Genomic DNA, 26,828 nt, shown 5'->3' with positions numbered 1-26,828 from the left:
TTTTAGAGATGTCATAAATGATCAATATTATCATTAAATTTGGCTCACCATTTTTTTCTCTCTTGTACCAACACTATTAAAAAGAATGGAACCTAAGTTGATTTAAGGTCATTTCTTTAAAAGGACCTGCCATGCTCCTTGCTTTTTTTCTGTTCAAACAGATGTAGAGGTTGACGCTGGATTGCTCTTAAATGTGTGTGTGTGTGTGTGTGTGTGTGCATGCATCTGTACCTAGCATCTGAGAGACTAAGATGGGACAATAACACTAAATCTCAAGAAGGGAACCATGAGAGTCTCTTGGCCTGCATGCTTGTTCACTCCCCCATTTGCCTTCCCTAAAAGCGCCCAACCAACTGGGCCAATTCTCAGCCCACAAGTGTTAAAAATAGCATTTTCATTTCTTCCACCCGTCTATAGACAGCACCCCAATCTGAAACCCACACAGATTTTAAACAGATCCCCTGCACCCACCCCGGCCTCCATTTCACAACTCCCTTCAAAGTGTGCACACAGATACAGACTGAAATGCGGCAACTGGAACAGCCCTGTGACCCCCACCCTCCCACCCAGCCCTGCCCATTGCTAACTCCTTCTCCCTCCTAGAAATCCAGCTTCATTTATGGAGGTAGGCATCCAACCAAAGTTCACCAGATTTCTTTAGGGACCTAGGAAAGAAAAGAGAGGCATGAATTTCCAGTTTTATGCAGCACAGTGTGCTCTCATCATTCTCCTAGATTTCCCCCCTCGTGACTGGAGTCCATTTTGGAGATGCCCTCTGGTCTGCATTCTAGTAGTGGGTTTGGCCAAGGCAGAAGTAGGTGGGCTACAATATCCACATACACAGACCCAGCAGTTTACCGTAGGATGCATGTTTACTCCCAAGAATGAGTAAGAACGTAAGGAGAGCCACGCTGGGTCAGACCAAAGGTCCATCTAGTCCAGCGCTCTGTGTGCACAGTGTCAAACCAGATGCTCACAGGATCCCTCAGGCAGGATGGGTGCAAGACTGGGTTTGCCTGCCCAAGCTCCTCAGCAACTGGTGTATGCAGACATGCCACCTCTGGTAAAGGAGGTAGCACATGGCCAACCAGGCTAGGAGCCACTGATCATCTCCTCCCTCATGACTCTATCCAATTCCATTGTAAAGCCATGCAGACTGGCGGCTATCACCACTTCCCGCAGCAGGAAATTCTGTATTAGCAAGATAACCCTCTCAGACAAGGCTCAAAAGGAAGCAGGGCCGCATCACCCGGCAGCACTTTCAAACAGCATTTCTACTCAGAAGCAGGCATGAGCATCATCTGTACTCACAAGTAAGCCACAAAGGTTTCTGCATGAGTACTCAAAAGGAAGCAGGACCAAATCAGCAGCTTTCTCTCTGGGCCCTGCCCTCTTTCCCTTGCAAGGAAGAGCTCTTATCTCTGTCCAACAGCTGCTCAGAGATAAGAGCTTTTCCTTCCATGACACCAGGGGTGGGGCTAGCAGAAGTTGGCCGGCTCGATGAGGAACTCTTACAGGCCCGCTGATGGGAAGTTCCCTCCCCATTCCTTGTGGAGAAGACCCCCAAGTCTGGCACTGTGCACTGTGCCAGCCCTTTTATAATCAGTACTTCTGTGGGTATGGGATGGTTTTATGGGAGAACCTGATACAACCTGCTGGCCTTATAATGTCCTACTGTCTTCTCTAGATGTTCTAGAAGACCAGGTGAAGAGGCTGACAATCTCTCCCAAGCTTCTTACCCAACAATGTCTGAGAATGCTTTCAGGAGCGGCTTTTCTTCATATGGGACTTCATACTTGGCACACAGGGACTTCACCAATGGTGCTATCTTGTGGTAGTTGTGGCGTGGCATTGTGGGAAACAGGCTAAAATAAAAAGGGGAAGCCTGAAAAAACTGGAGGAGCAGCCCTGGGGCAAATGTATGTCTGCATGACATCAGCATGTGATTGCCAACACACCCCAGAACTCTGGATTATCACACTCAGTGGTCTCATGTAGGTGTTGAATAGCATGGAGGACAAGACAGATCCCTGGGGAATCCCATACTGAAGAGTCCAAGGGGGAGAGCAAATAGTCCCCAAGCCCCACCTTCTGGAGCTGGCCATCCAAGTAGAAGTAGAACCACTGCAATACACTGCCCCTACTCCCAGCTCAGACAGTTGCCACAGAAGGATATCGAGGTTGATGGTGCTGAAAACCACTCAGAGATCCAGGAGTACCAGAAGGGTCACATCCCCCCTGTCTCTCCTGGCATAGGTCATCATACAGGGCAACCAAAACTATATCCATGCCAAAACCAGGCCTGAAGCCTCAATGAAATTGATCCAGTTAATCACTCTCATCCACAAGTGACTGGAGTTGGTTGGCCAACACCTGCCCAAGAACCTCTAACAAAAAAGGGGATATTTGCCACTGGCCTGAAATGATTAAGATCTTCCGGGTCCAGAAAGGGTTTCTTCAGGAGTGACTGCAGCACCTGTTTCAGGTGGCAAAGGACCACTCCTTCTCATAAAGAGGCATTGATGACTTCCCTGGCCCAGCCAAAAGTTCCTTCCCTGCTAGCTTTGACTAGTCAAGAGGAGCAAGGATGCAGTACAGATATAGTTGTGTGACCTTGTCAAAGCGCCTTGTCAAAATCCTTGAGCTGTACTAACTCGAACTCATCCAACCCCCACCCCCACCCCATGCCCACCCAGGCTGTGCTCTGGATATCCTGCCTGATTCTACTGCGATAATATTGGAGTGTAAGTCCCAGTGGATGCAAGAGCTTTTAACCTGCAAGCACCTAGCAAATATACTGCAGTGGGCCTCAGACATTCTTGGAACCAGCATGTTGTAGACCGTCAATGACCCGAGAGAGCTCCACTGGGCAGCAGAAAGAAGACTGCATGGAGGTAATGAGGCTTTGTTTCTTTGTTGCCAAATATACTCAACTATGGGGATGTACCAGTCTCAATTTGATCCACTAGGAGCTTTCCTTAATAGGTCCCCAGCCCTGCAGAATGCATAGTAAATATCACCACTATTATTGCTAATAAGAAAATTCCATTTGAGGCCTCCCTGGTCTTACCACAAGATTATGATTTCATGCCATATGTCTACACTCACTAGCAAAGCTTCAGATTCAAGTACAGCATACTTACTGGTGCTCTATTTGAAAGTTCAGGTGCCCACTGAACCAGTCATTGAAAAAAGATTGCTCAACATTGCAGGTCGCTACCAACTGCAGAAGGTAAAAAGACAAAATATTGAATTTCTATACAGCCCAAACTACTGAACATCAAAAGCTTTGCCTCTCTGGCATTCTATATGGTTCTGGACTGTGATTCCGGAATCTGGCATTCTAACACTGTAAGCCAAAAAAATACTTTGGATGTTCACAAGGGCTTCCATGGGTCCAACTATTTGACAGAAGGCAGGGATGATGTGAAATGCTTGCAGGATAAGTGCTCCTCCTATGGCTGGAGGAGTTTTAGAGTTCAAAGACATTTAATGCTGGACACAGTTCCAGTATGTAAAATCAGGAGCCACATCAGATGTTTATCTTATAGTCAGGGGAGGGCGATTCTTTACCATGGAGCATTAAAAGGCTCAGTAAGAACTGCCACAGGTAAGAAGTTCCACAGACACAGAAACCAACAGCCTTCCCCGCTTGTGGGCAGTGGATCCTGAGCTCACAGGTCAAATTCCTGGGCCTTTCTGATGAAGAATAATGAAGCATTTTGAGGTGGATTGGTCTCGAAGAGATCACAAGGCCCCATTAGCTTTAGAAAAGGCATACCTAATACAGGGAGAGCTGGAACAACACAACTGCTTGGTTTTTTGGGCTCTTCCTGGGAGTGTGGCAATGCGGAGAGTCATGCTGAGCACTTGCACTTCAACGTGTACCACCACAGCACAGCTTAAAGGCAGCAGCAAAGAGCTCCCAGGAAAGTTATACTGAAATTGCCCGAAATGGGCTGGATTCAGCGGCTTCTTTGCTTGCATGCACTGTGCCAACTGTGTGCTGCACAATTTGTCGAATTACCCTTGCAGTGTGCATCTTCTCCTGTCATCCACACCCAGGAAGGTATGTGGGAAGGGTGGCTTTGAAACTGCTCCAGAACCTATCGCTGGATAGCCTAATGGGAGTGGTCTCACTTCCCTCAGATATGTCATTGCAAAGGCTAGTTCTGGCAGTGATTAGGATTCCCAACTTCCCAGTAAGTTTTACTTTATAGGAAGGATGTGCATGCGGAGTTGGCCCTCATAGATTGATATCCTAGCTATTGTCTTGCGTAAGCATTAAACTTGTCTTCTGCTGAAAGTCAAAGACACCACGATCCACAAAGATTTGATGCGAAGTGATTTTCCACACTGGAGTTGCATGTTTTTAGTACTAAACGGTGCGATCTCAGGCTGGATGGCTCAGAAATTCCACAGAGTGGAATGGCATTTACTGCCACATAAGTGTGCATAAGATTTTAGGAACTCTTACTATACAATCAATACTAAATTAGTAACTCAGACTACGAGTGCTTACCTGAGCACTGAGCCAGTCCCTGTGCTTCTCATTGTCAATTTCCATTGGGATGTGATTCATCTGTGTGACCCAAACAAACCAGTGACTTTCCATAAACCTGTAGTTAAAACACACACAAAGGAATTCAGCTGTTTATCTGGACCTCTTCATCCTGAGCAGTGCTAGATCAAACATTTAAAAAGAGGTTAAATGTATGCCGTCTCCTGTACTCCGAGAATGCAGGCTGAATGAAGTTCTTGCCTAAACCATCTTGAAATGTGGTCTTTGCATCACAGCCTCCTCTCTTCTATAGAAAAGGATCACTTAGGCTACAATTCTATGCATGCTTACAGATAAAATGCCTACAATTCTCAGCATGCTGGGAGCTGATGAACTTTTTTTCTGTCTAAACATGCATAAAATTGTCCCCTTGCTCTTGCTAGGGAAAGTTGAAGGCAGAAGACAAAAAGGAAGGCTAAAGAAGAGATGGACTAACTCTATAAAGGAGTCTCAGCCTTGAATTTAGAACAGCTAAGCAGGGATATCATGAGTAAGACTTTCTGGAGGGCTTTCATTCATAGGGTCACCATAAATCAGAGAAACTTGATGGCACGTAACAACAATTACCTTTTCACTGAAAACGTATCTGGCAGTTTCTTTTGTCTGTTCTGTTTAGCCATTCAGCCATGTATGTTCTATTAATCGGAGAGGGGGAAGCTGTCCAGATTGGATAAAATACAACAATAAATTATCTTGGGTTTCCTATCACCTGTTTCTCCAGCCAAGCACAGGGACTACTTTCTATGTTGGGAAATGCTTGCTGGTTGCCTCTGAGTTATGGAAGCCACTGCAGGCATCCATTCTCCACCTCACTCAGTAAAAGGCCTGTTTACAGGTAGGAATGCATGAGGCTCTTCCAGAGAATTCCTTGCCACTCCTCATCTGACACAGCAGCCCTCATGTTTCACAGACAGTCCCAGGGTCCCTTAAGCCAGACGTTTCTGTTTGTGACAATTTGACTCCTGTGATATTGACAGTTTTTAATTTTGTCTGAATTCCACTGAACTCTAAATACCAGAGATACTGATCCTTGTAGTATTTATTATTACGAATAGTGGGCCATCTTCTCCTTCTCCCTCTCTCCTTACGCCAAGGGATTTCATAATGGTGGCAGTGACCTTTAGGGCAACAAAAAAAGGTGTAGGTCTGGGAAACACTTGTTTCCTCACTTGGTAAGTTCAGTCACAAGTGATGACTTGCATGCCTGAAAGGGCCATCACAGATGTACCACCACAGAAGGGATATTCATATTGCCTTCCATCACCTCAAACACAGCATTGATCAGTGAAGCTAGTTCAGAGGACAGTCCCTGAATGCAGAGTAAAAACAGGTAGACAAATCTGGTAATGTGTGTGCCTGTGAGAGTCGGGCCTTGGAAAAAGGGGGCCAGATGAGAGAGAAGCATATAAAGAAATGGGGAAAGGGTGCAGGAAATGTTGAGGAAGGAGATCTGAGAAGCTTCTAAGGCAGGGAGAGGGAGGGAGACAAAGACCATCTTGGCCACTGCTGCAGCTGGACTGCCCCTCACTGCCTTGTGGGAAGGTTCGGAATGAGCTGCCGCATTTTTATATTGTTTAATGTAGTTTTATTAGCTGCTTTGGGTTTTTATGATATGAAGTAGTATGGAATTATCATGAATGAATAAATAAATAAATGCCATTTTATGCTACTTGGAAACCATTTGGGAAGGATTTGTTCCCTGAAAAAGCAGGCTATCTGTAGTTGAAATTAACACAAGAATGAACAATACAGTGTAGCAGACCAAGGCTAGCGGGCAGGACAAGGCCTAGAGAGAAGGAAGAAGCCAGGCACGGCAAGAATGCAGTCTGGTTACTTGGACAGCACTCCTCAGTTGTGATGTATGCAGCCCACTTACGGAAGGAAGAGGATCAGAAAGGGGGCCGCCCTTTTATCCCTCTTACCTGACGAAGGTGAGGAGACACATGGACCCCAAGACTCCATAGAATGGGATGAATGTGATGAAATAGCGTATATAATAGCTGAAGGCCCACGCCAGGTCCTAGGGAGAGAAGAAAGAGATTACCCATCGCAGGGGGTGAGCCTCCCCCCTCCTCCTGTCCATGCTCACTCACACGCCACATGCCGCGAGAGATGCCTCTTCGTCTCCCCCAGGCACGGCTTTTCGGCGTGGCCCAGAGGATCTGGCTCCAGTGAAATGGGGGTGAATGGAGGCAATGCAGGGGGACATGGGGCGGGGTCTTTCACTTACCACCCAAAACTTGTGTTTGAACATGGTCGTGAAGATTTGCATATGGAAGTAAACTGGAATGAGGAGAGGTGGGAAAACTGAAAGGTAAAGCAGAAGCATTAGAGGAGGCAGGCCAGCATGAAGCATATAATGGAGGCTTGGGGCTGAATCATAGCGGTACATCTGGTGTGAAGTGCTCCTTCTCAGAAAAGAAAGGAAGAGACTCTGTCTGGGTTTGTGTTGTCTCCAAGATATGAAAGAGTTTAAGTTACCACTGGAGCATTCCAGAAAGGACTTACAGCTTGGACTTACAACCTGTTCAATGTTAAGAAAAAAGACAATCCACACTTCTGGTATTGTAGCATTTCAAAATCCAGGTGAATTATACCATGTCTGAATACTGTACCATGTAAAAATTCCATACAGGTTTTAAAAAGGCACCTTGGAAAACTATAATATAGTTTTCTCTTCAACATGCTAATTTTTCACAAGGAGATAATTTTTGAGATACATGCTTATTTTAAAAAATGGCATCCCTCCCCTTGAAGGGCTACAGTACCAAGAGGAGCACTGACGTCTGCTTTTCTAAATGATGGAATTACTTCTGTTCATTCACCTGACTTGATTTGCTTAGCTCCCAATATGTAACAATGTAATTACACTTTATAAGCCAGGTGTGGTTATCCTTTACATCTCAAGGACCACAAAAGAAAGCCTATAGTGTGGAGGCCCAAATTTTGTGGCGCTGCATGACATCCAGTTTGGTACAGCAGCTGCAGTGCTGGTTCAGGAAACCCAGTTTCAAATTCTCACCAAGCCAGAAAGCTCGCTGGGTGACCCTGGGCCTGTCGCTCCCTAACTGAGCTGTTGTGGAGATGAACAGGAACAGGGAGGGGGGCCATGTAGGCTGCCTTAAGCTTCTTGGAGAATGGATGGGAGAAAAGCAAAATCATGCTCTGAGAATAGAAAGGGTCAGGAGAGAGATGCATGGCATGGTCCCGACTGGACTCTTTGATGGAAACTCGCAGGTGACTGAAAGGTACATTCACCTGTGGCTGCATGTTGCATATGTGCAAGGGGGATCTTAATATGCATACATGGAGCAGTTTGCTAGAAAACAACGTATAACACTGCTTAAGCAGGAAGGAACTACAAACATGATCCAGGTCTTCTACTTTCTCAACATGTAGGGAAGTAAGAGGAAATGAAGATACTCACCAAAAAAGAAGTATTCGTGCTGGTGGTTGTAAGGAAAGAATTTCAGCTTCTTCTTTCCATACTGAGGAAGAAAAAAATGGGACCTTCTCAGTGGTGACTTTAGGCAGTGGAACTTCCTCCCAGGGAGATTTTCCTCCACTTATAATTAGGCAAGGTGGAGAGGGAAGCAGAGATAAAAAGCGACCAGATGGCAAATACCTGAAGGCTCCACTTTCTACACCACACCCTGGGATTTGTCTATACCTGCATGCAAGGTGACATCACCACCTGGTGCCTCTTTGGTTCTCCTGCCTCAGCTCCCCAACTTGCCTTTTAAACAACTTGCCTGGGGAAGAGATCTGGGGATTTCCAAAACTTTCTATTCTATTCTATTCTAATTTTTTGGAGGCATTTGTGTGTGCGATGTTTTGGTTGGCCTGTGAAAGGTATTACAGAAACATGGGTTTTGGCAAACTTTCTTCATAGCAACCTATCCAGTAACATAACCTTTTGTTAGTGATTCCAGTAAAGCGTATTTCTTAAAATATTTCAAAATATCAGCATGTCTTATGCAAGCAGCAGGTGAAAAATCAGTCACCAAGGACAAGAAGCGGTGATTGTACTAAGGCCAATAAAGATAATTATAAACCATGGAGGGAATGCCAGATGAATATTATTTTACAAGCAAATGTTTAATCATGCCAAAGTGCTTGAACATGTTAATTAGGGCCTGCCTGATTATGCAGGGCATGCCTAAGGGAGCATATGGTGTACAAGCCTCATGCAATCTTAGCCTCATTCTCCTTTAAGCTGTCACCAGGCCTGCGCTTGTCCTTCCTACAGCTCCGCGCCCGCTTAAAAGTGCCTTCCCCACATGTCCCAGGCTACCTTCCTTCCAGGGACACAATGCTCCCAGAGCGACCCCTGTGAGTCGCAAGCAGGATTGCCGCGCCAGTCCGCTCTTCGGGGGTCACCCAATTTTTCCTGGGAGGGGTGCCTGGCGCCATGTGCTACCCAGACCCTGGGCTGACACAGCCTCCTGCCCTCACCCTCACTCCTCTTGACAGCTGCGGCAGCAGCTCCTCGGCCTCCTGCTGAGAACCCTCTGCTCTGGCCAAAAGCCCTCGCATGGCAAAATGTTGCACGTGGGGAAAGGCAGCTCCTCAGTCCCCCTCTGGGAAGTCCCTCTCTCTTCCCTTCCCAGTCCACTTGCGGAGAAGCAAACCGCCTGTGCGGGCCTGGCCAACGCCTTCTCTTCCCCAGGCCCCACGCATGGCACTTGGCCATCTCTGGCCTGCCTTCCCCTCACCTTGCTTCTTCCACTCCGGGTGAAACAATTCTGGGCAAAACACACACATAAACGGCATGGCAGATTCCCTGAAATGAGTAGCTAATTGCAGAGTGAGAGAGACGGAGGGAGGGAGGGAGGGAGGGAGATTAAGACAAATCTGTTCATTTCAGGAAAGGACAAAGGCTGGGGAAGCAATTCATTAAAAGACTGTCGAGAGCCTGGGCAGAGAGGCAAACACAGAAGCTATTTTAGATGACCTCAAATGCTTTCTTTTACATTATTTTTGTAAAGAAAAGATTTCTCAGGCAAGCATCAGGAGGACAAAGGTGGGAAAGGAAATAAATGCTCTCAAGAGGACTTGCCCTGCAAAATGGCTGCGCCCCCAGAAATGCAAGGCAAGTGATAGAGAAAGGAGTGGTGTCTCTAAGAAACAACAACTCCCACTGTGCCTCTTCTGCCCACTCCCTTATCCCCTCCTGCACAAAGAGATTACATTGGCATGCTGCTCTTTTCTTGCAGAACAGATTTTTGGTGGAAAGAAAAGACAGAAGACACTGTGGGAAAACAACAGGAGAGCTGCAAGTGGATGATGGCATGGTTTGAAACCTCATCCCAGGTTTGAGATGTGTCCATTTGACATTAAAAACCTTGCCTGAGGAAGCTCCGGAGTTCAGAGAAGTGGAAGGGTGGATTTTTTTTATATAATACTATTTTCTAAAGAAAGCAATCAAAGTGGTATACAACAGATCATGGTTAAGACATGAGAGAAGAAAAACTGTCAGTGAATCATTTTGAAACATGAAAACCAACCACACTCCTAAAAACAATTTAAAAGGCTGAGTTAAAAAGAGGTGCCTTGGCACTTTTTCTTAAATCAGATTGGAAGCGACACAGGAGAACGCATTCTCAGTTGTGTCTGTCCATCGCAACTCAAGGAGAAAGTACTTTCCTCAGATAGCAGAGGGCCACCTATCAAAATTCTCCACACTGGTACAATATTTTATGGTACAGCAGATGGGCTAGAAATCTGTGCAGAGTTAATTACCCAAGTGTATGATTTCCAAGCACAAAGCTCACACTCAGGCCAAAAACAAATAAAATGCATCAGTAAAGCATATTATCAAGGAACCAAGCATCTATATAGTTAAAAGACAGCCTGGAAAAAGTTGCCCACTTTAAGGGGATTTTGATTTCCTATATATATCATTTTTTTCTGTTAACCTAACAGAAGACTCCAGCTATAGATATGAAGTTAAGCTGTAGAAATGAAGTTATGGATAAAGATGATCTAGGTAAACCAGGTCTATCCTTTAAAACAGAGCTAGACAATGTTTCTTTGGTCCAGGGCCACATCCCCTGCCCTCCCACCACTACGTACTTGTACTCTGCTCTGGATGTTCATCAGTGGTAAGTAGGGCTGAGACCAGCAGTGGGTCAGGCCAGAGCCAGAAGTGGGTCATTGCCCCTTTTCTTGAGGGAGGAGCTGCAGCTCATTGGTAGGGCATGCAAAAGTTCAGCTTAGTTCTAGGTAATGTGGCCCCTACCTAATGGCAGACATATTCTCCATGATTTTTTTTTCATCCTTCTAAACAGTCAGGTGACTGTCAGGTATAGCAGTGGTTCCCAAGCTTTTTTGGTCACGGAACCTTTCTGAAGACATTTTTTTTTTCTGCAGAAACCTTACTCTGTTCCTGATTTTTTACTAAGTATTATGAACCCACAACATTCTTCCTTCTTTCATCTGCTCCTATAGCCTGAGTGCTTTGCATGACATGGCATGTGTGGAAATAAAGAGAAAACATTTTAAATATAATGAATGAATAAAGCGATTATAGGGCAATATACCAAATGCATTCTTTCAATTATTCCTAACACTATGCAGCAGAACCCTAAGAACAAAATGACATGATGCATTTCCTTGTTTGCTGCTTGGACGCCAACTGACAATCAAATAGTCAGCTTTGTGTGATTTCATTTTAAAATCCATTTTAAAATCCATTTTAAATTTGACTTTTGAGGGTTTTTTTGCAGAACCCCTATGAGGCTTTTGTGGAGTCCTAGGGTTCCATGGAACACAGTTTGGGAACCACTGAAGTATAGTAATAAATACTGTTAATTATGCATTGTGGAAAGACATATCTGGTGAGTTTTTCTTGCACCTTCTGCCAATGCATTTCATTGGGAGTCCTCTTCCAGGGCGCAGCCATGTGCATCTGCTGCCGCAAAACCACCATAGCCTTGGGGCATATCAAGGCTTTACTCCTGCATATGCTTCCATGGGGAAGAATCTGCTTACAGCATTTTGCACAAGCATTTTTTTGCCTTCTCTTTCTCTGCATAAAACATGATCATGTCACTTTTGTTTCTCGCCCATGCTAAAGAGCCCTGACTATGTTATCCTTGCTTCGTAAGACAGATGCTTAATACTCCCAATTACCTGAAATGCCCTTTCCTGGGCCTTCTTTGGCCCCACTAAATCCCACTGGTTAGTGAGGAGGTGGAATTATGCTGAAGCATGTGTGTGCTTGGGTGGGAAATTACTGCAGGCTTCAGTCAAAGGGAAGCTCCAAAGCATATTTAGCCCAGTGAACCCACATCCACTTTCATTAAAATATGCATATTTAATAGATCTTTCAGAGGGCAGCTGCCAATGGAAATAGTTTTATTCCTAAACTTTAGTATATCCTGCATGAGAATTGTACCACAGCATCTTTTAAAAAGAACTATCAGCTGCATGGGGGGTGGAGGTGGTGGTTCTGATCCAAATCAGGGTCATACTTGCTTTCTTCCACTATGTTAAAACAAAATACAAGCTGCTAAGCCATTTGTGTAACATATAATTTTGCTCTAAATGGCTCAGTGCTGAAGGCTGGCATTACGCCATTCTTTATTTTGTCTGAATCTGCTGAGTCAAACCGTATCAACCTGTTGCTTGAGGGCAGCCAGTTCTCTGGAAAGAACAACTGAAGAGCATTCCTGTACAACCACAAGCACTGGCTGTGAATGGCGCAGCTGCTTTTTATTATCTCCCCCATCTTTGGCTAGTTAGTTTCAAGCTTGTATAACAATGATCAACATATAACAAAGCACATTAAAAAGGATGAATTTGATCCTCCTAGGCAAAGAAAACAAGACCAAATCTGCTCTCCCCACTCATCACAGGCTCTATGTTCTTATGTGGATGTGGCACATTTTGGGCACTCTGTGCAGGTGATGTGCTGAATACATTTTTCTGTGAAAGGAAGAGAGACTGAGAAACTATCATTACTCTGTTTCTTGGGGTTGTTTAAAATCTTCTCCACCAACTGACGGTTCTAAAATATTTTTGTTGCATTCATTGTGGGCATGTATGACACTCACTGTGATATTTATTTCCCCCAGGCTTTAAAAATATTTTTGACATTGCTGTTGAAATTTTGGATTCAGTTGCAGCATTTTCTTCCCATGTGCTGTAAGGACATGTGCTACAGACTCAGAGTTGCTGTGGCAACCATATTGTGAGATTTGGGCAGGTACAAAGCATCAGAGAGCGCTCTGCTGCATTTTGCATCGATTTTTGCCAGCAGATGCTCAGCAGAACAAGGTCACACAGTCCACCCTGGTGGACGACATACCACTGCAGCATTTCAGCAACCGACACAGGAAGTATCCACATTCCAAAGCATTAGATAGTCTTAGCCTTTTATTACCAATTCTTGTAAATACCCTATTCTTAGCCAACCACAAAAGGCAGAGATTTCCTGATGTCTGTCCCCACATTAAAACCACCTGTATTCTTTCAAGTCCTACATGTGTAGCTGAAGATAAGTGTTTATTTAACATGAAGCATGTTTCCAAAATAGGGATTCCAGATGCTACATTCCACTTGTTATATTACGTCAAACAATTCCAGGATGACCTCCCTCACTCCAAGATAGGTTGGTCATTTGTGTATCATCTTGCCAAGTGGAAAGAAGGCTAGAATTACAGAAGTAATACAGATTTGTGGGAAATGGGTCATTAATGTGAATCCTCCCAAGTCTAGTCCATCACTGGCTGTGCTGCCAAGGATTGATTGAAGGAGTTGTAGTTGTAATTGTTGGGTTTTGTTTCATTTCTATACTGGCCCACAGCCAAAGCTCCCTGGGAAGTTTACATAGTCCATAAAAACAGATGATATAAATACAATAAAATATCAAAAAACCAGGAAAAAGCATCCAAAAGTTTAAAACATTAAGAGCTGTAGTGGGTCAAAAAGTCTGGGCAGCCACATGCCTGCCCACACCCGCCTTAGGAGGCATGGCTATTTTCTAGAAGTATGAGTAAGGCAGGGTGTGTGTTAGCCATGTAGAGAAGCCAGTTTTACTGTCCATGGAAATAAATATAAGGGGAGGAAGGCTGCTTCAGCAGCTGACAGTGACTGGAAGTGAGTCCAGTGTGAAATACAAGTTTAATAAATAAAATAAAAAAACATGACAAGATATTAAATAGTTGTTATTTGGCTCCATATCCAAATAGGTGGTTTAATGGTTCAATTCATGTTTCCACAAGGTCCAGAAATTCAGACAGCAGCTATTGCAGAATGTGAATGTCAGCACTTTACTACAAAATACTATTGCTTTCACAAAATCCAGAAAATCTAACCAGGTAGAGTCTGGCTCATGAAAAAGCAATGCCACTCTATTTGCTATAGCACTCTGCTGTTTGGCTGGAATAGACTATCCTGGTTATTCCTCTGAAATCTTGGAAACAGAGAGCTTAGTGTAAATGCAACTTGACCTCACATCCCCTCATCTTACCTCAACAGGCTGGGTATCTCCCAGAACAAAAAGATGCCGCATGTTCACATCTGGGTCTTTCTGCAAGATGTTGGGCTTGGCATGGTGCTGGAAATGCCGGTGATTCCACCAGTTTGCTGAGGCTCCCTGGAGAAACACATGAGCAGCTCTGATTCTGTCACTGAGTCATCTCCACCGTATAACAGCCATTCATATGCCCCAAAAGAGGATATCATATAACAGCTTATACCCCACATGGTAAATATTTACGGAGCCACCTGAGTTAAGCCCCTTATTAATCTTGATTCAAAAACTCTGCTGCAGTCAACTGATATTGCTGAGAAGTGATGTGTGAATCAAAAAGCCAAGACCAAGCACACTGACCAGCTAAAGCAAAGGAAATGCTTCCCCATCACAGTGACCAAAGGGAAACAACCAGTAAGGAAAAGAAGACTATTTTTCACTTTATAAGGGATAATTTAAAGCAGGGGTGGGTACTCTCATGTGGCCTAGAGGCCGGCTTGCCCTCCAGAGCAAGTCCTACAGCAGAAGACTCGGCCTGGAAGCCCCTCCACGACAATCTCAGGCATCTCCCACTTTTCCTTCCCCCATGCCTCTTCCCGCATGGAGAAAGGGTGTTTGCTCCTGAAGAACTCCGGTCTTGCAAGCAGTGCCCAAGCTGGGGACCTCCTTCCAGGGACACTTGTGCCAGTGGCGTGGCAGGAGGCTTGGCAATCTCTTGCAGGACCGGCTCCTGCAAATACTTTTGCGTAAGGCATGATGCCTCCCCCAGGGAAATCTCACGCTACCTCTCATTTATGATCAGAAATAATATGCGGATTCCTCTCCCCAGGCTCCTCCCCAAACCCTGGCAGTCTCTAGGCCAGTGAGTAGGACTTCGGGAGAAACCTCTGGAGGGTTTCCTCACTACTGACTGAAATACTTAGAAGCTGCAAACCACGGCAGCGATTTCCTTGCTGGAAAGTAGCACAAGGGAGAACCGGTGCTTAATCTGGATGCAGTGACTAACCCTCGTCTCCCTGTGTTGCTTTCCTCCTGCCATCCATTTCCCTTAGACGAGAGTTTGTTGCACCAGGTGGGGACAAGCAACCTGGGCTGTGTGTCTTTGTGCGTGCAGGAGGAACAGTGAAACAGTGAAGCACATGCAAATGTCTACCTGCCAAGCCTGTCTTTGCAGCTAAATATTTATTAAATATTCAGCTCCTGAGATGAGGACCGATAGACCAGCCTCTCCTAATCTGGTGCCTTCCGGGTATGTTTGACTGCAACTCCTGCTAACCCCAGCTGGCATGTTGGTCAGGGATAATGAGAGCTGTAGCCCAAGAGATCTGGAAAGCACCAGGTTAGGGGAAAATGTTTTAATAAATAAATAAATAAATAAACAAATAACCTGTCGTCAATAGTAAAAACAAGGACAGTACAAGCCTATGTGCATTTAGGCATGCCCAGCATGCCACATCCAGGCCAGACTGCCTCACTTCTCTGAGTCAGGCTGTTGCTAAAGGCACTGGAATCGGTTTTCTTAAAACTCAGCAATTAGGATATAATTTTATTAGAGCATTTCAGGTCAGTGCTTATTAGCAATGATTGCTCAGGGCCAGCCCACAGCTTCTGCTGAATTCCTACTTGCTAGGCACAGAGTCTCTGCTGGATGAAAAGATGGGAACTATTCTTGGTTCTGTTCTGACCTTTATCCATGCTCTCTGGCCCATTAATGTCTCCCTGAGAATCAGATTTCCTGGTGGTGAGTGCTTGATCACCTAGCAGAAGGGTGCGTAATCTGTGACCCTCTGGATCTTTTGGCTCCCATTGTCCCTCGCCACTGGCTACGTGGTCTAGGCCTGACAGAAGCCTGGTTTGGACTCAAAGCGTTTATGGTCAATTTGATTCATTCAATTAGATTTTCCAGCTTCTGACTTTCAAGTATATAAAATCCCTTACTTCAGGATAAGACATGATCTTACTCCCACACAGACCTACCGCTAGCTTTGATCCTACAAATCTTGACCATGTCTTACTCCCGTAACAAGCTTGAAAGAAGTAAGAATAATTAGTAATGCAAGGTTCATTGCAACTTGTGGTCCAGATGTTGCAAATTAAGGTTTGCTTCTTATCCTTTGATATTCTTTGAAGTCACTCAAAATCTATTCCCTTCTGGTGGCATCATAGCAAGATCATCTAAAACAGATGGTTTATTTTTGCTCATTTCTTGCTCTGAAATAAAATCACCAGACCTACGGCTACAGTTTACTGTTTCAACATTTTACTCCGGAAATGGAACCAAGCAGGCCTCCAGGTGAAATTGCCCTGCGTCTGTAAAAGCAGCAGGAGAAGCAGACATTCAACACATCCATAGCTTGATCTCTTGGGGGTTTGCCTGTAAAAGAGGCAGGGGCCCTCTCCAGAACAAAGATGCCCCCCAGTCATCCCTTCTTAATAAGAACTGGCCTTACCTTTAAGTGACCAATCACAAACTTATGAACTACATGGTTCCAGACAGACTTCTTAAATACAGAGAGATGTCCAAAGTCATGCTGTAACCATCCAGCTTGGGCCTTGGGAAGAAAAAGGATGATCAAAAATAAGATAAAGATGCATCTAAGAGAATTATGATATCCTCCTCTTCAACTCTTCAGTATTTTCTCTTCAGTTTCAAGTAACTGAAAATTTGGGCATCCATATTCCCAGCTAACACAGGGACTAGTACAGGTCATATCAACATCATTAGAAAGGAGAATGTCTAGAACATCAGCAACTATTTTCATAGACTCATAGAATAGTGGAGTTAAGAGCAGCCAAGAGGGCCATCATGTCCAGCCCCCTGCTGTAAATAAAGTTTTGTCTATACAAAGTGTAAGAGGAAGAAGCAAAAGTATGCCTGAATCAGAGCAAAGAACTTGCTTCAAAAAAACAAAACAAAACAAAAAACCCTAACTAAAATCATTCTATGTTGTTTCTGCTCTGTTGCTGGAAACTTGTTCTGTTGGTTTCCTGAAAACAGCACATAAACTGTTTTTATTTGGTTTTTTAAAGCAATTTCTTAGGTCTGTTTCAGATCATCCAATGCCCAGGCATTCTACCACTGTGCTCTAACTTGGAAGATGACCAGGGTTTTGCTATAATGCCCCCCCCCCCACCCGCCCCAGCTATAGGATCTATGGCCTTTCAGACTCCAACTCCTATCAGCTCCAGCCAGCAGTTGGGGATGATACCAACTCTAATCCAACAATGTTTGGAAAGCTACCCGTTCCCCATGCCTGTTTTGGCATGCAATCCACAAAGAGCAAGTTTATGCAAAGAGGCAGGGCACAGCCGCTGCAAGCGAGAGTCTGGACTGGTCCGTGCCTCCCCAACCTTGAGTGCTGACCTGTGCATCAGCCAAAGCCCGCTGCCCCACCTGCCACCCCAGAATGGCAACTGAAAGGGGCAGGGTGGGGATATTCTGCCTCTCAGCTCCATTGTGGCTTATTTTGATCATGCAAACTAGATCAATAAGTGTGGAATAAAGTTTCACCTGAGAGACTGCAAGGATGACAGAAAGGATGAAGGTTGTGCTCCAACCCGTCCCACAGTATGAAACCATTAACCAGGCCAGAACTTCCATTGCAAGGATATGGCCCAAACAAAGGGAAAAAAATACAGGGCTAGCCTTGAATAAGTCCATGTCCTCAGCTGTCTTCCTCAGAGAGCGGAAATCTTCCAGCAACTGAGCCTGCAAATACAGGATAATGAAAAGGACTTAGGCACACACATTTTCTCCACTTTGCATCCTGGGTCCTTGTACAGTGTTCATCCCCTCCATCCTTCTCCGCCATCAAGAAACAACAACCTGAATGCTGAACCACAGGGGTCCCACTGCGGTTGACTGTTCTGCATGGATTGTGTAAAATATAACAAAATATGCACATATTCCAAGAAACAATTTAGGAGCAACAAAGAGTAGACAAAAGTCATAGAGGGAAAGAAATGTCATGGGAGAAAGAGAAAAGGGATGCATGGCCTTGACATCTTTAATAAGTCTATTCTTTTCTCCGTATTTGAATCTTCCTCAGTATATTGATGCTTTTCTGTAAAGTCATGCCTGAAGGAAAGGGCTTATGTAAATCTATATATAGGGCTGGATCCAGATACAGAGCAGACCAATTAAAATAACCCACAAATGAGGGGACGGGAACCTCCGGATCATGGACCTTCCCTTGCCGTGGGTCACACAGCACAGGGAAAGCAACCTTGATGGCAGGGAATGGTTACAGCTCAAGCCTGGCCACACCTCAGTGTCAAGGGGCATGGCCACGATCCCTCCCACAATCCAACTGTGGAAGACCAGGAAAGGGCATCCTCCTTTCCCTCCCCCTAGGCAACTGCACACCTTTGCATAAATAGACATTCCCAGGATGCCAAATCCCGAACCCACAGACAAGTAGCTCATGAACAGCTCATGAACTGCCTGTGAAAACCAGACAGAGGTTTTTGCCTTTTTTACATTAAGAGCAGGCTCCAAACTGCAGCATCACACACTATGTATAGCAAGCCTGTATTAAGCACTAAGCATGCACTGGACAGAGAGTTAGGGCCAATCCTGTCTCCCTGATATTTGCAGGCACCAATTTGCCCAACTGACTCTGCTTGCTGGAATCATCTTTACATGTATACCTAAAATCAGAAGAACCACAAAGTCAGGGCAGTCCCAAAATGCCAGTGTGGCGTAGTCGTTAACAGCATGGGACTGGGACTCAGTCTATCTGGGTTCGAGTCCCCGCTCAGCCATGGAGCCAACTGGGTGACTTTGGGCCAGTCACAGACTCTCAGCCCAATCTACCTCACAGGGTTGTTGTGGGGATAAGATGGAAGAGGAGATGTAAACTGCCTTGAGCCCTTTGTAGGAAAAAGGTAGGATATAAATCGAAGGGAAAAAAAATCAGGGAGAATGATCAGAGCATTTGTGTACCCTGCCCATGAAGCACTCCAAAATCTAATAGATGCACCAAGTTATACTGTAACAAGGTGAGGGAATCAAAACATGCCACAAAATATGATCTAAATTGAAATTTGAGAAACTTTCTGGTGATCTGTTGTAAAGAGTGTTGCTATATTTGTGACTTCTCAGTTGAGGTTCCGCACATTGTTAAAACAAAACATAACCCTAGCTTCTAATCACAATATGTTACTATTTGAATACTGGGAACATCCAAGTACTCTTGCAACAGACAGGGGGGGACACTCGTACAATCACCGGGAAAAGAAGTCATGGTGGCTTATTTGCTCTACTCCAGCACGTGCTGGGTGCGGGCTATGCAATTTATCTAATTGACCTCGGAGACACAACTTGCCATGCTGCCCACACCTGGCCAGGTCTTTTCAAAACCACACCAGAACCATGGTTTCTTGTAGGGTTCTGGCGTGGTTTTGAAGGCATCCCCACCACACACCTTGCTAGGTTCAGATGATGAGCCAAGCTGTGTGCCGGAAGGGTAATGAGACAAATCATGCATCAGACTCCAGACACACGTAGGGGCTGGAAAAAGAAACCACTGTGGCTTTTCTTCCCAATAATAATATAAACCCAAGGCCTGTGATTGCCCAACACCACAAAACAAATACCTGGCAAGGCTCTTAGAGTATTGTGGCAGTATGGAAACCACCACAGCTGTGCCCACAGCCGCTACTAATTCACGATATGGCTAAATATCTCTTGGCCCATCAGACGTCTGTCGTGTTTTTCTGTATTCCCCCCTAATTGGCCTCATGTGGGCTACAGGAGACAATTAATGCCACTTAAGTATCAGCTACCCCTTGTCCCCCATCGTTCTGTTTGAGACATAAAGCTCTGTGCTGTGCAGAATGCCGTCCCTTAGGAAAGCCGCTAATGATGGATCTGCAGGTTAACAGTAGGCGCTGGCTACGTCGTAAACACAGCCATTCAAGAACAAGAGAGGGCTGGAAAGGGCTTCCTCTTGGAATCAGCCAAGCAGCACAGAGTGCCGGAAAAGCTGACAATCTGAACATCAGGGATCTCAAGTGATGTTGTGACAGGGAGGGCAGATGGGGAAGGTGGGATGGGGTCTCCTTTGAGAATCTGCCCTTTGGACCGAAATGGGGAATGTCTTCAAACTACCAGAGGCTCAACATGAACTAGGTCAGGTCCCAAGCAAGAGCAAGGAAAAATATACCAGTGGTTTGATAAACAGATGATTGTCAGTGCTTTAGGGAGCAGAATCCTGACAAGGCATATTTCCAGCTGTCTCCTTTGATTACATCTTCAATGGATGAGTTCCCCCAGTGCAGTGTCAACTCCCTCCACCGTCCCTTTATTTCTTGCTTCCCTTTTTCATTTCTGAGAACCCCTCCCTGCTTTCCTGCATCTTGCACTTCCTTCAGGTCCTTTTTATTTTCGATTTATAGCCTGCCTTTTTCCTACAAAGGGCTCAAGGCAGCTTACATTATTCTCCTCCTCCATCTTATCCCCACAACAACCCTGTGAGGTAGGTTGGGCTGAGAGTCTGTGACTGGCCCAAAGTCACCCAGTTATCTTCCCAGGAAGGGTACTGAGCTGCACTCCCTAAGCTTCACATCTCTTAAGATTTCTACCTTCCCCCTTTCCCTTCTAGGTTTATGACATAACAGATCCCCTCATAGCTATGTACCCTCTTTACTGTGAAAATCAGGTTTCCTCTCTTCAGTATGATTTCAGATCTGTTTAAATATATGCCTGACAATGTCATCAATACTGTAGCCTTAATTCAGAGCTCCTCACATTCCAGTTCCCTAACGTTTGCTTGCTTTTGGCCTATCTAGTTATGGACAAGGAAAGGGCTGAGATGGTGCTGAGCTGCATATGTTAAATAACCATGGGATGGTTGAACTGACCTGCAAGAACATGTGTCCACCACTCCTGGAATTTCATACCTGCTGTATGGAGGCATGGAACAAGACATGCCTCTACATTTCCTGGAATTCTCTCGTTTAACCTGTAGAGCAGGGGGTGAGCAACTTGTGGTCCTCCAGATGTTGGACTGCAATTCCCATGACCCCACTCTCTTGGCTGCACTGGCTAGGGCTGATGCAGATTGCAGTCCAACAATCCCCAGAGAGCTACAGTTTGCCCACACCTGTATAAACAGTGAGACTTGTGCGTCACAGGTGTTTGCATGGTGCACAAGAGCCCAGATGCAGCCTCACAGATGATGCAGCGGACGTGCAGAGAAAAGTAACTTTTACTCACATTCTTGCCTCTGTCTTGACTAGGTTCTCCAGGGGCAAGTTCTCCAATCAATAATGGCTTAAGAAACTTCCTTACGAAATTTATATCTGGATGAAAGGCCTGAAATGCATCCTAGAATAAAGAAATCAAATTTAATAACTCTCCAAGTAAGTTGCTGTTCAAATAGCATTTAGCCAGTCTTTTATACATCTCACATTAATTTTGGATTATCTCTTCTGTAGCAGTTTTTTTCCACATGTATAATCCTAGAAATGATTCACATTCCCTGAGGGGGAGCGGGATTTCTTAAATTTCTTAGACTAGGCATGTGGAACTGCCGCCCAGTAATTGTCCTACCCATCTATTTTCTGTGAAGGCAGGACTTCAGGGAGAGGTTTAGAGAGATGGAAATATTTCATCTCAGATATTGAAGGCTGGATAGGTTGACGACAAGCCACATTTGCCCCACAGCATGAAGCTTTCATGCATGCAAATATAGATGCTGGTTTTCAGTTGCTATTTTGAATCACTTTGGGCCAGTGTCTACATGCGTATACATCTCCCTTCATGACTCATCACTTCACTGCTAGTCATATACAAGAACTGACTCCATTAAAAACACCGTGCTTGAGGTAAGTTTTGAGATTTGAGGAGCTGCCATTATCATCATTTATATACTAACAGCCACTTCAGTTGTCTGAGTTCCAGTCATTGTGTAACCAAAATAGTACCCAAGAGAGAGAGACCAGCATGGCTTGGGGAGCCTCAGTATTTCCAGAAGAGCGAAAACACCTTTAGAACAATAAAAGGTGGTGGCAGAAAAGGCCGCTGAGGACTAAGCACGCTCAATAGCCATGGATTGCTCTTTAATCGTTTAGGAGGAAGCAGACAAATGGAGCAAGGCTGGAGGGAATGAAGTGGCTGGAATCTCGAAGACCACCAATCCACACTGCAATACTTTGTGCACATTGGGATGTGCTAATTAAGTCCCAGAGTCCATGTGCAACAGAGGATTCAGCTTTCACTAGTCCCAACTTTCCCATGTGGGAAACAGGGATTATTGAGGGACTAAATCAGGATGTACAGTCTGTATGACTGAATTCTCCCTGTCACTGTAAGAGGGCTGGGGAGGGGAAATACCTAAATTTTACAGGAAGATTTTCCACACATCCATTGTCTACCACAGAACCATACCAGGACTGTAAGCAACTGTTGCACCATTATGCTCTTCTCTGAGAAACACTGGCTAAGTCTTTTCCTTCCTCCTTAATTGGAGATTTATGCAGAGCCACCCACCTCCCAAATCAACTCTGATACCTGAAACAGGTGCCAAGACCGCTGATACAAAGAATCAAAGGCTGGGGGGAAAAGAAACTGTGGTTTTATGCTGAATCACATGATACAGTGATTTGGCAAAAACTTTTCTCAGAAAAGGAAACAGACAAGCTTTTAGGAGATCACAATGAACCGTACAAAGGATGTTGGAACGGCATCATTTACAATTGGAGAAAATACAAACTCTCTGGGAACTGGCTCATGCCCTTCATTACAACCCATTAACTGTCTTCTCCAGCAGCAAATTAAAGGCATGGAAAACGCTTTGTTGAGATCATGTTCTGGGCCCTGAGGCTTTTGAGTTATTCGCCGAATTTATGAAAAACATACACTAAATTTCAGTGTCGCATGATATCATGAACAAAAAGTCATCACTTCTGGAATTCTGCTAGCAAGCAATGAAGAACAGCTAAAGGACCACTACTACATCCTCTGCAGCACCAGTAAAAGTGGTCAAAGTCACACTGGCTTGCAGGACAATGGCTGAAAAGGACAATTTGCACAGTCTGGATTTGGCCAAGGAAAGGGGAACTGTTCTGTGTTCTTAAAACTGGCTGTCAGGGGCTTCAGAGTTTGATGGAGCTATGGGGCTCCCACTACCTGCTTATCTCCTACCTGCTCAGACCATATATTTATACACAAATATTTATTGCACCAAGCAACTTACATGTCCATTTCTAATAGCATCATCTAGGAAGGGGGGTGGTCTAGCTTTACAGATGTTGTTTGATTGCAAGACCCATCATAGGCAATAGTGAGGAGTGATGGGGGCTATGGTCTAACAACATCTGGAGGATCACATGTTCCTCAGCCAAATCCTATATGTGTCTACTCAGAGACTAAGTCCCATAGATTTCTCGAGCTTTATACCTTGGTAAATGTGTCTATAGCCTAACATCCCTCCATCCCAATGAAAGTCGACCCTGTAAAAGGTTGCAATGGATCTTCTAAGAGGTGTGGCCAGAGCTGAGCACCCCAGAGCCCTTGTGGTCCAAACACAAGTATGGTGGCAAGCAGTGAATACCGGTCTTCCACAAGTCATGTCAGGGAAGAATGGGTTGCTTCTGCTGCTGCTGCTACTTCTGGGTCATTCCCCACAGGACAAGCAGTAATGTAAACACTAAAACTGGTGTGCCTCACAAAACTGACATGGAGTGAGTGTACAGGTGGTGTTGGAGTGTTCAATGCCTGAAAGAAATAGCAGTTCATGGGATTCTTCTTGGCAGGTGGAACAAACAGAAAGGCAATGCAACTGAGCAGTGACTCACCTATCCTGTCTCCATGGCCAAAAGTAGGGCTCACCCACCCACTGTCCCCACAGTCACTGCATAAAATGAAAGCCGCACTGCTCTTTCGCAACTTGGGCCATTGCTAGCATCAACTCTCCCATGCACGCAAGATCGCTATTTGTCTTGGGAGCCAGAGCTGTTTTAATGCTGTTAAAGTAGCTCCGTTAATGGTACAATGGCTGTAAATCTGCATGTTGGATAGGACCTGCTATTGGCATCTTGGGCCCTTTGCCCAAATTTCCCACTTCCCCAGACTAAACTCTGATGTTGCTGGACCTGGCAGCAGACCCTGCTCTGCTCTGCCATGCCATGGCTAGCTGTATTGTTCACTGGGCATGCTTTGGCACCTTGCCAAAGAGACACCCCAACTATATTAAAGATCCATAACTTCCTTCCACATTCACATGGCACTCCTATTATTAACACACTGTTGCCACAATCTGCCCACCCCTTCATGCTGCTGCCATAATCCACCGCTATTCCCCCGAGTCTTCCCTGCAGCAAATTCACTTCCCTGAGCCTTTCCTTATCTCTGCTTTTTTTCCTTGAGCAGCAGATGGCTATGCATCAAGAAGTACCAGGAAGGAAAAACAGAATGTTCTATTTTTTAATGAAGTAGAACTCGTTCTCCCAAAGTACTGTTGCAATACCCAACTCTGGCAAATTACAACATCCCTCATTTCAGCAGCACTGGCAGATGCCCCTTGCTTTAGGGGTATCTTGTGTTTGAACGCATGCACCTTTCCCCTCCCCAAATTAGCACTCCGCACAAAGTAAAGGATGCTGCTTTTTAAATTCCTGTTGCTCCACCAAACTCCTCAGCTCAGACCCTTCTGCTCAGTGTACCTCTTCTGATTTTGCAAAATGTTGCTTGAGGAACGCTCACTGTGGCTTGAGGCAGCAACAGAGACAATGGCATCTCTGTGATCTTCTGGCATCAGGGAAAGTGGAACGTGTTATTCGAACAATTTAGCAACTGAAGTTGCAGTTTGGTGGGACATTGGGACCAATGAATGTATCCCATGAATAGCAGCTGTCTAATGCAGAACTTCCTTCCTTGAGCTGAAGATCAATGCCATCACCTACACCACCCACCTGTAAGGTCCATGGTAGGAAAAGATGCATAACCCAGAGTGCAGGGAGGTCTTTAGGGATGCTGCCCCAAAATAACCACTACAACAAAAGGCAGATTGCTGAAAAGACTGGGTCTAGCAATTCTTATTGATTTTCTACAGCGCACACACATAACTCCCGCTGAGAAGTTTATGAAAGGCTGACTGGCGACAAGGGTCAGTGTGGATTCACATGTTCTATTTATGGAGAAAGTCTTCACTTGCTTTGGACTGGCATGTTATCCAGTCATATTTACAAGAAAAACCAGTACTAAACGTTACCAGCACGGGTGCCTCTAATCAGCATGTGGAATTCAGGTGGCAAAATACCCCAAAGGGAAGTTAAGTACTCCAAGTGACTGGGTAAATTCACACACAGTTCTGCACACACGCATGGGACAACAGGGCTTAGATTTAGCATGACAGTGAGCATGTTTAGAGCAAATGCAGGCAGTGACAAAGATAATGACTTTCCAGTGCCGCTTACGTCTGGGGCTTTTGTGCCCAGCCTGACTCAAGAATCACATTTTCCCCCACCGTGCCAGGGCCGTTTCTTCACTACTGTCCGTCTCATGCCTGGGACCTCAGGAAAGGGCTTCCAGGAACAGGAAGTGCCACATGGCCATCTTCACCCCGGCGGGCTCTGGTGCCCAAGGGGTGGGTCTCCCCAGCACGTTCAGGACCGGCCCCGCTGGACCAGACAGGCAGAGGGCCAGCGCAGCTCAGCATCCTGCTGCCACAGTGGCCGGCCAGATGGCTCCGCAGCAAGCACTCTGGCAGGGTATGGGGCAGGAGCGCGGCAGCGCCCCCCGCAGTGCTCCTCCGCCGGGCCGAGTGAGATGCAAGGCGGTTCTTGTCACTCGACGCCGATTCTAAACCTGCACGGGCTGGCACCCCAAGGAGATTGAATATGGGTGCTGTTTTAGAGACTCCTTTTAGAAAGCGTGCTCATAGTAACCATACGCAAAGAGAGCCAGGATTTGCTCCTTTCGGCCTCCGCGCTTATCCCGCCCCCCCCCCCCCGTCGTTTAAAAATTAAAGGGGGGGGGGGGGATAGAGCAAGCCAACCACAAACAGCTGCAGAAGCAGCAACCGCCCGGACGTGGGCAAGACGCGATTGGCTTCCTTGCTTGTAGGACGGCATCCCAGTGAGCAACCTACTCGGAGAAAGAGGCACCCGAAGCGAAGGAGAAACGGCGCGGTTCGGCCTACTTCCAGCCACCGCTTCTCGCAGGCTGCACCGTTTTCCGCAGCCACGGTGCCCGCGCTGCTGCAGCCCGCGCTCTTCACCCATAAAGAGAGCATGCAGCCCTACAGTTCGCAAGCGCCACCTCCTCGGCGTCGGGGCCCGCCGAGCTTTTAGCATCGCGTTTCCCCGCGACTCACCCGCCCCTTGCTCGGCGCACCGCTACCTCCGTGGAGGAGCGCCAAGCGGCGGAGGCGGCTTCCCTTGCTCCGCGGGGCGCTTCAGGGCAGCTCCGGCGACGGCGCCCGCCCACGCCGCAGATTCCCCGCTCCCAACGGCGCGCGTCTCTCCTTCCTCCCAAAGCAGCAGGTGACAGACCCGCGCGCGCCATGCAGCGGCTGGGAGACACGAGCAGCCATTCGCCCCCGGCAGCAAGAGCAGCAGCCGCCGCCGCCGCCGCCGCCGCCGGCCGAGCGCCTTACCGTGGCATCCTCCCCGGCGTAGTGGCTGATGACGCGCCGCCCCCCCCGGATGCCGTTTGACCCACTGGCTGATATTGTACACCTTCCGCTCGATCACCAGCCACTTGTCGGTGAGCAGGTTGTGCTTCTGGATCTCCTCCCAGGTGTAGGAGCGGGTCTGCGCCTCCCGCTCTCCGCCTTTCCCCAT

At 46.1% G+C, this 26,828-nt stretch overlaps 1 protein-coding gene across 1 annotated transcript; it reads right to left on the bottom strand.

Moving 5' to 3' along the window:
• Positions 1–581: 581 nt before the first annotated feature.
• Positions 582–26,828, bottom strand: LOC123021211 (acyl-CoA 6-desaturase-like). The gene is given in 13 exon segments (XM_044425799.1): positions 582–665; positions 1,740–1,865; positions 3,144–3,223; positions 4,523–4,619; positions 6,484–6,581; positions 6,792–6,868; positions 7,989–8,049; positions 14,037–14,162; positions 16,490–16,591; positions 17,551–17,748; positions 21,259–21,369; positions 26,642–26,686; positions 26,688–26,828. Coding segments are annotated over 13 exon segments (1,314 nt in total). The 3' UTR covers positions 582–613.

The sequence above is a fragment of the Varanus komodoensis genome, unplaced genomic scaffold (assembly GCF_004798865.1).
Source record: "Varanus komodoensis strain SLA01 unplaced genomic scaffold, ASM479886v1 scaffold16, whole genome shotgun sequence".
In the NCBI taxonomy this organism is placed as follows: domain Eukaryota; kingdom Metazoa; phylum Chordata; class Lepidosauria; order Squamata; family Varanidae; genus Varanus; species Varanus komodoensis.
The sequence above is the reverse complement of the archived record's forward strand: the minus strand, read 5'-3'. Positions and strand labels throughout refer to the sequence as shown.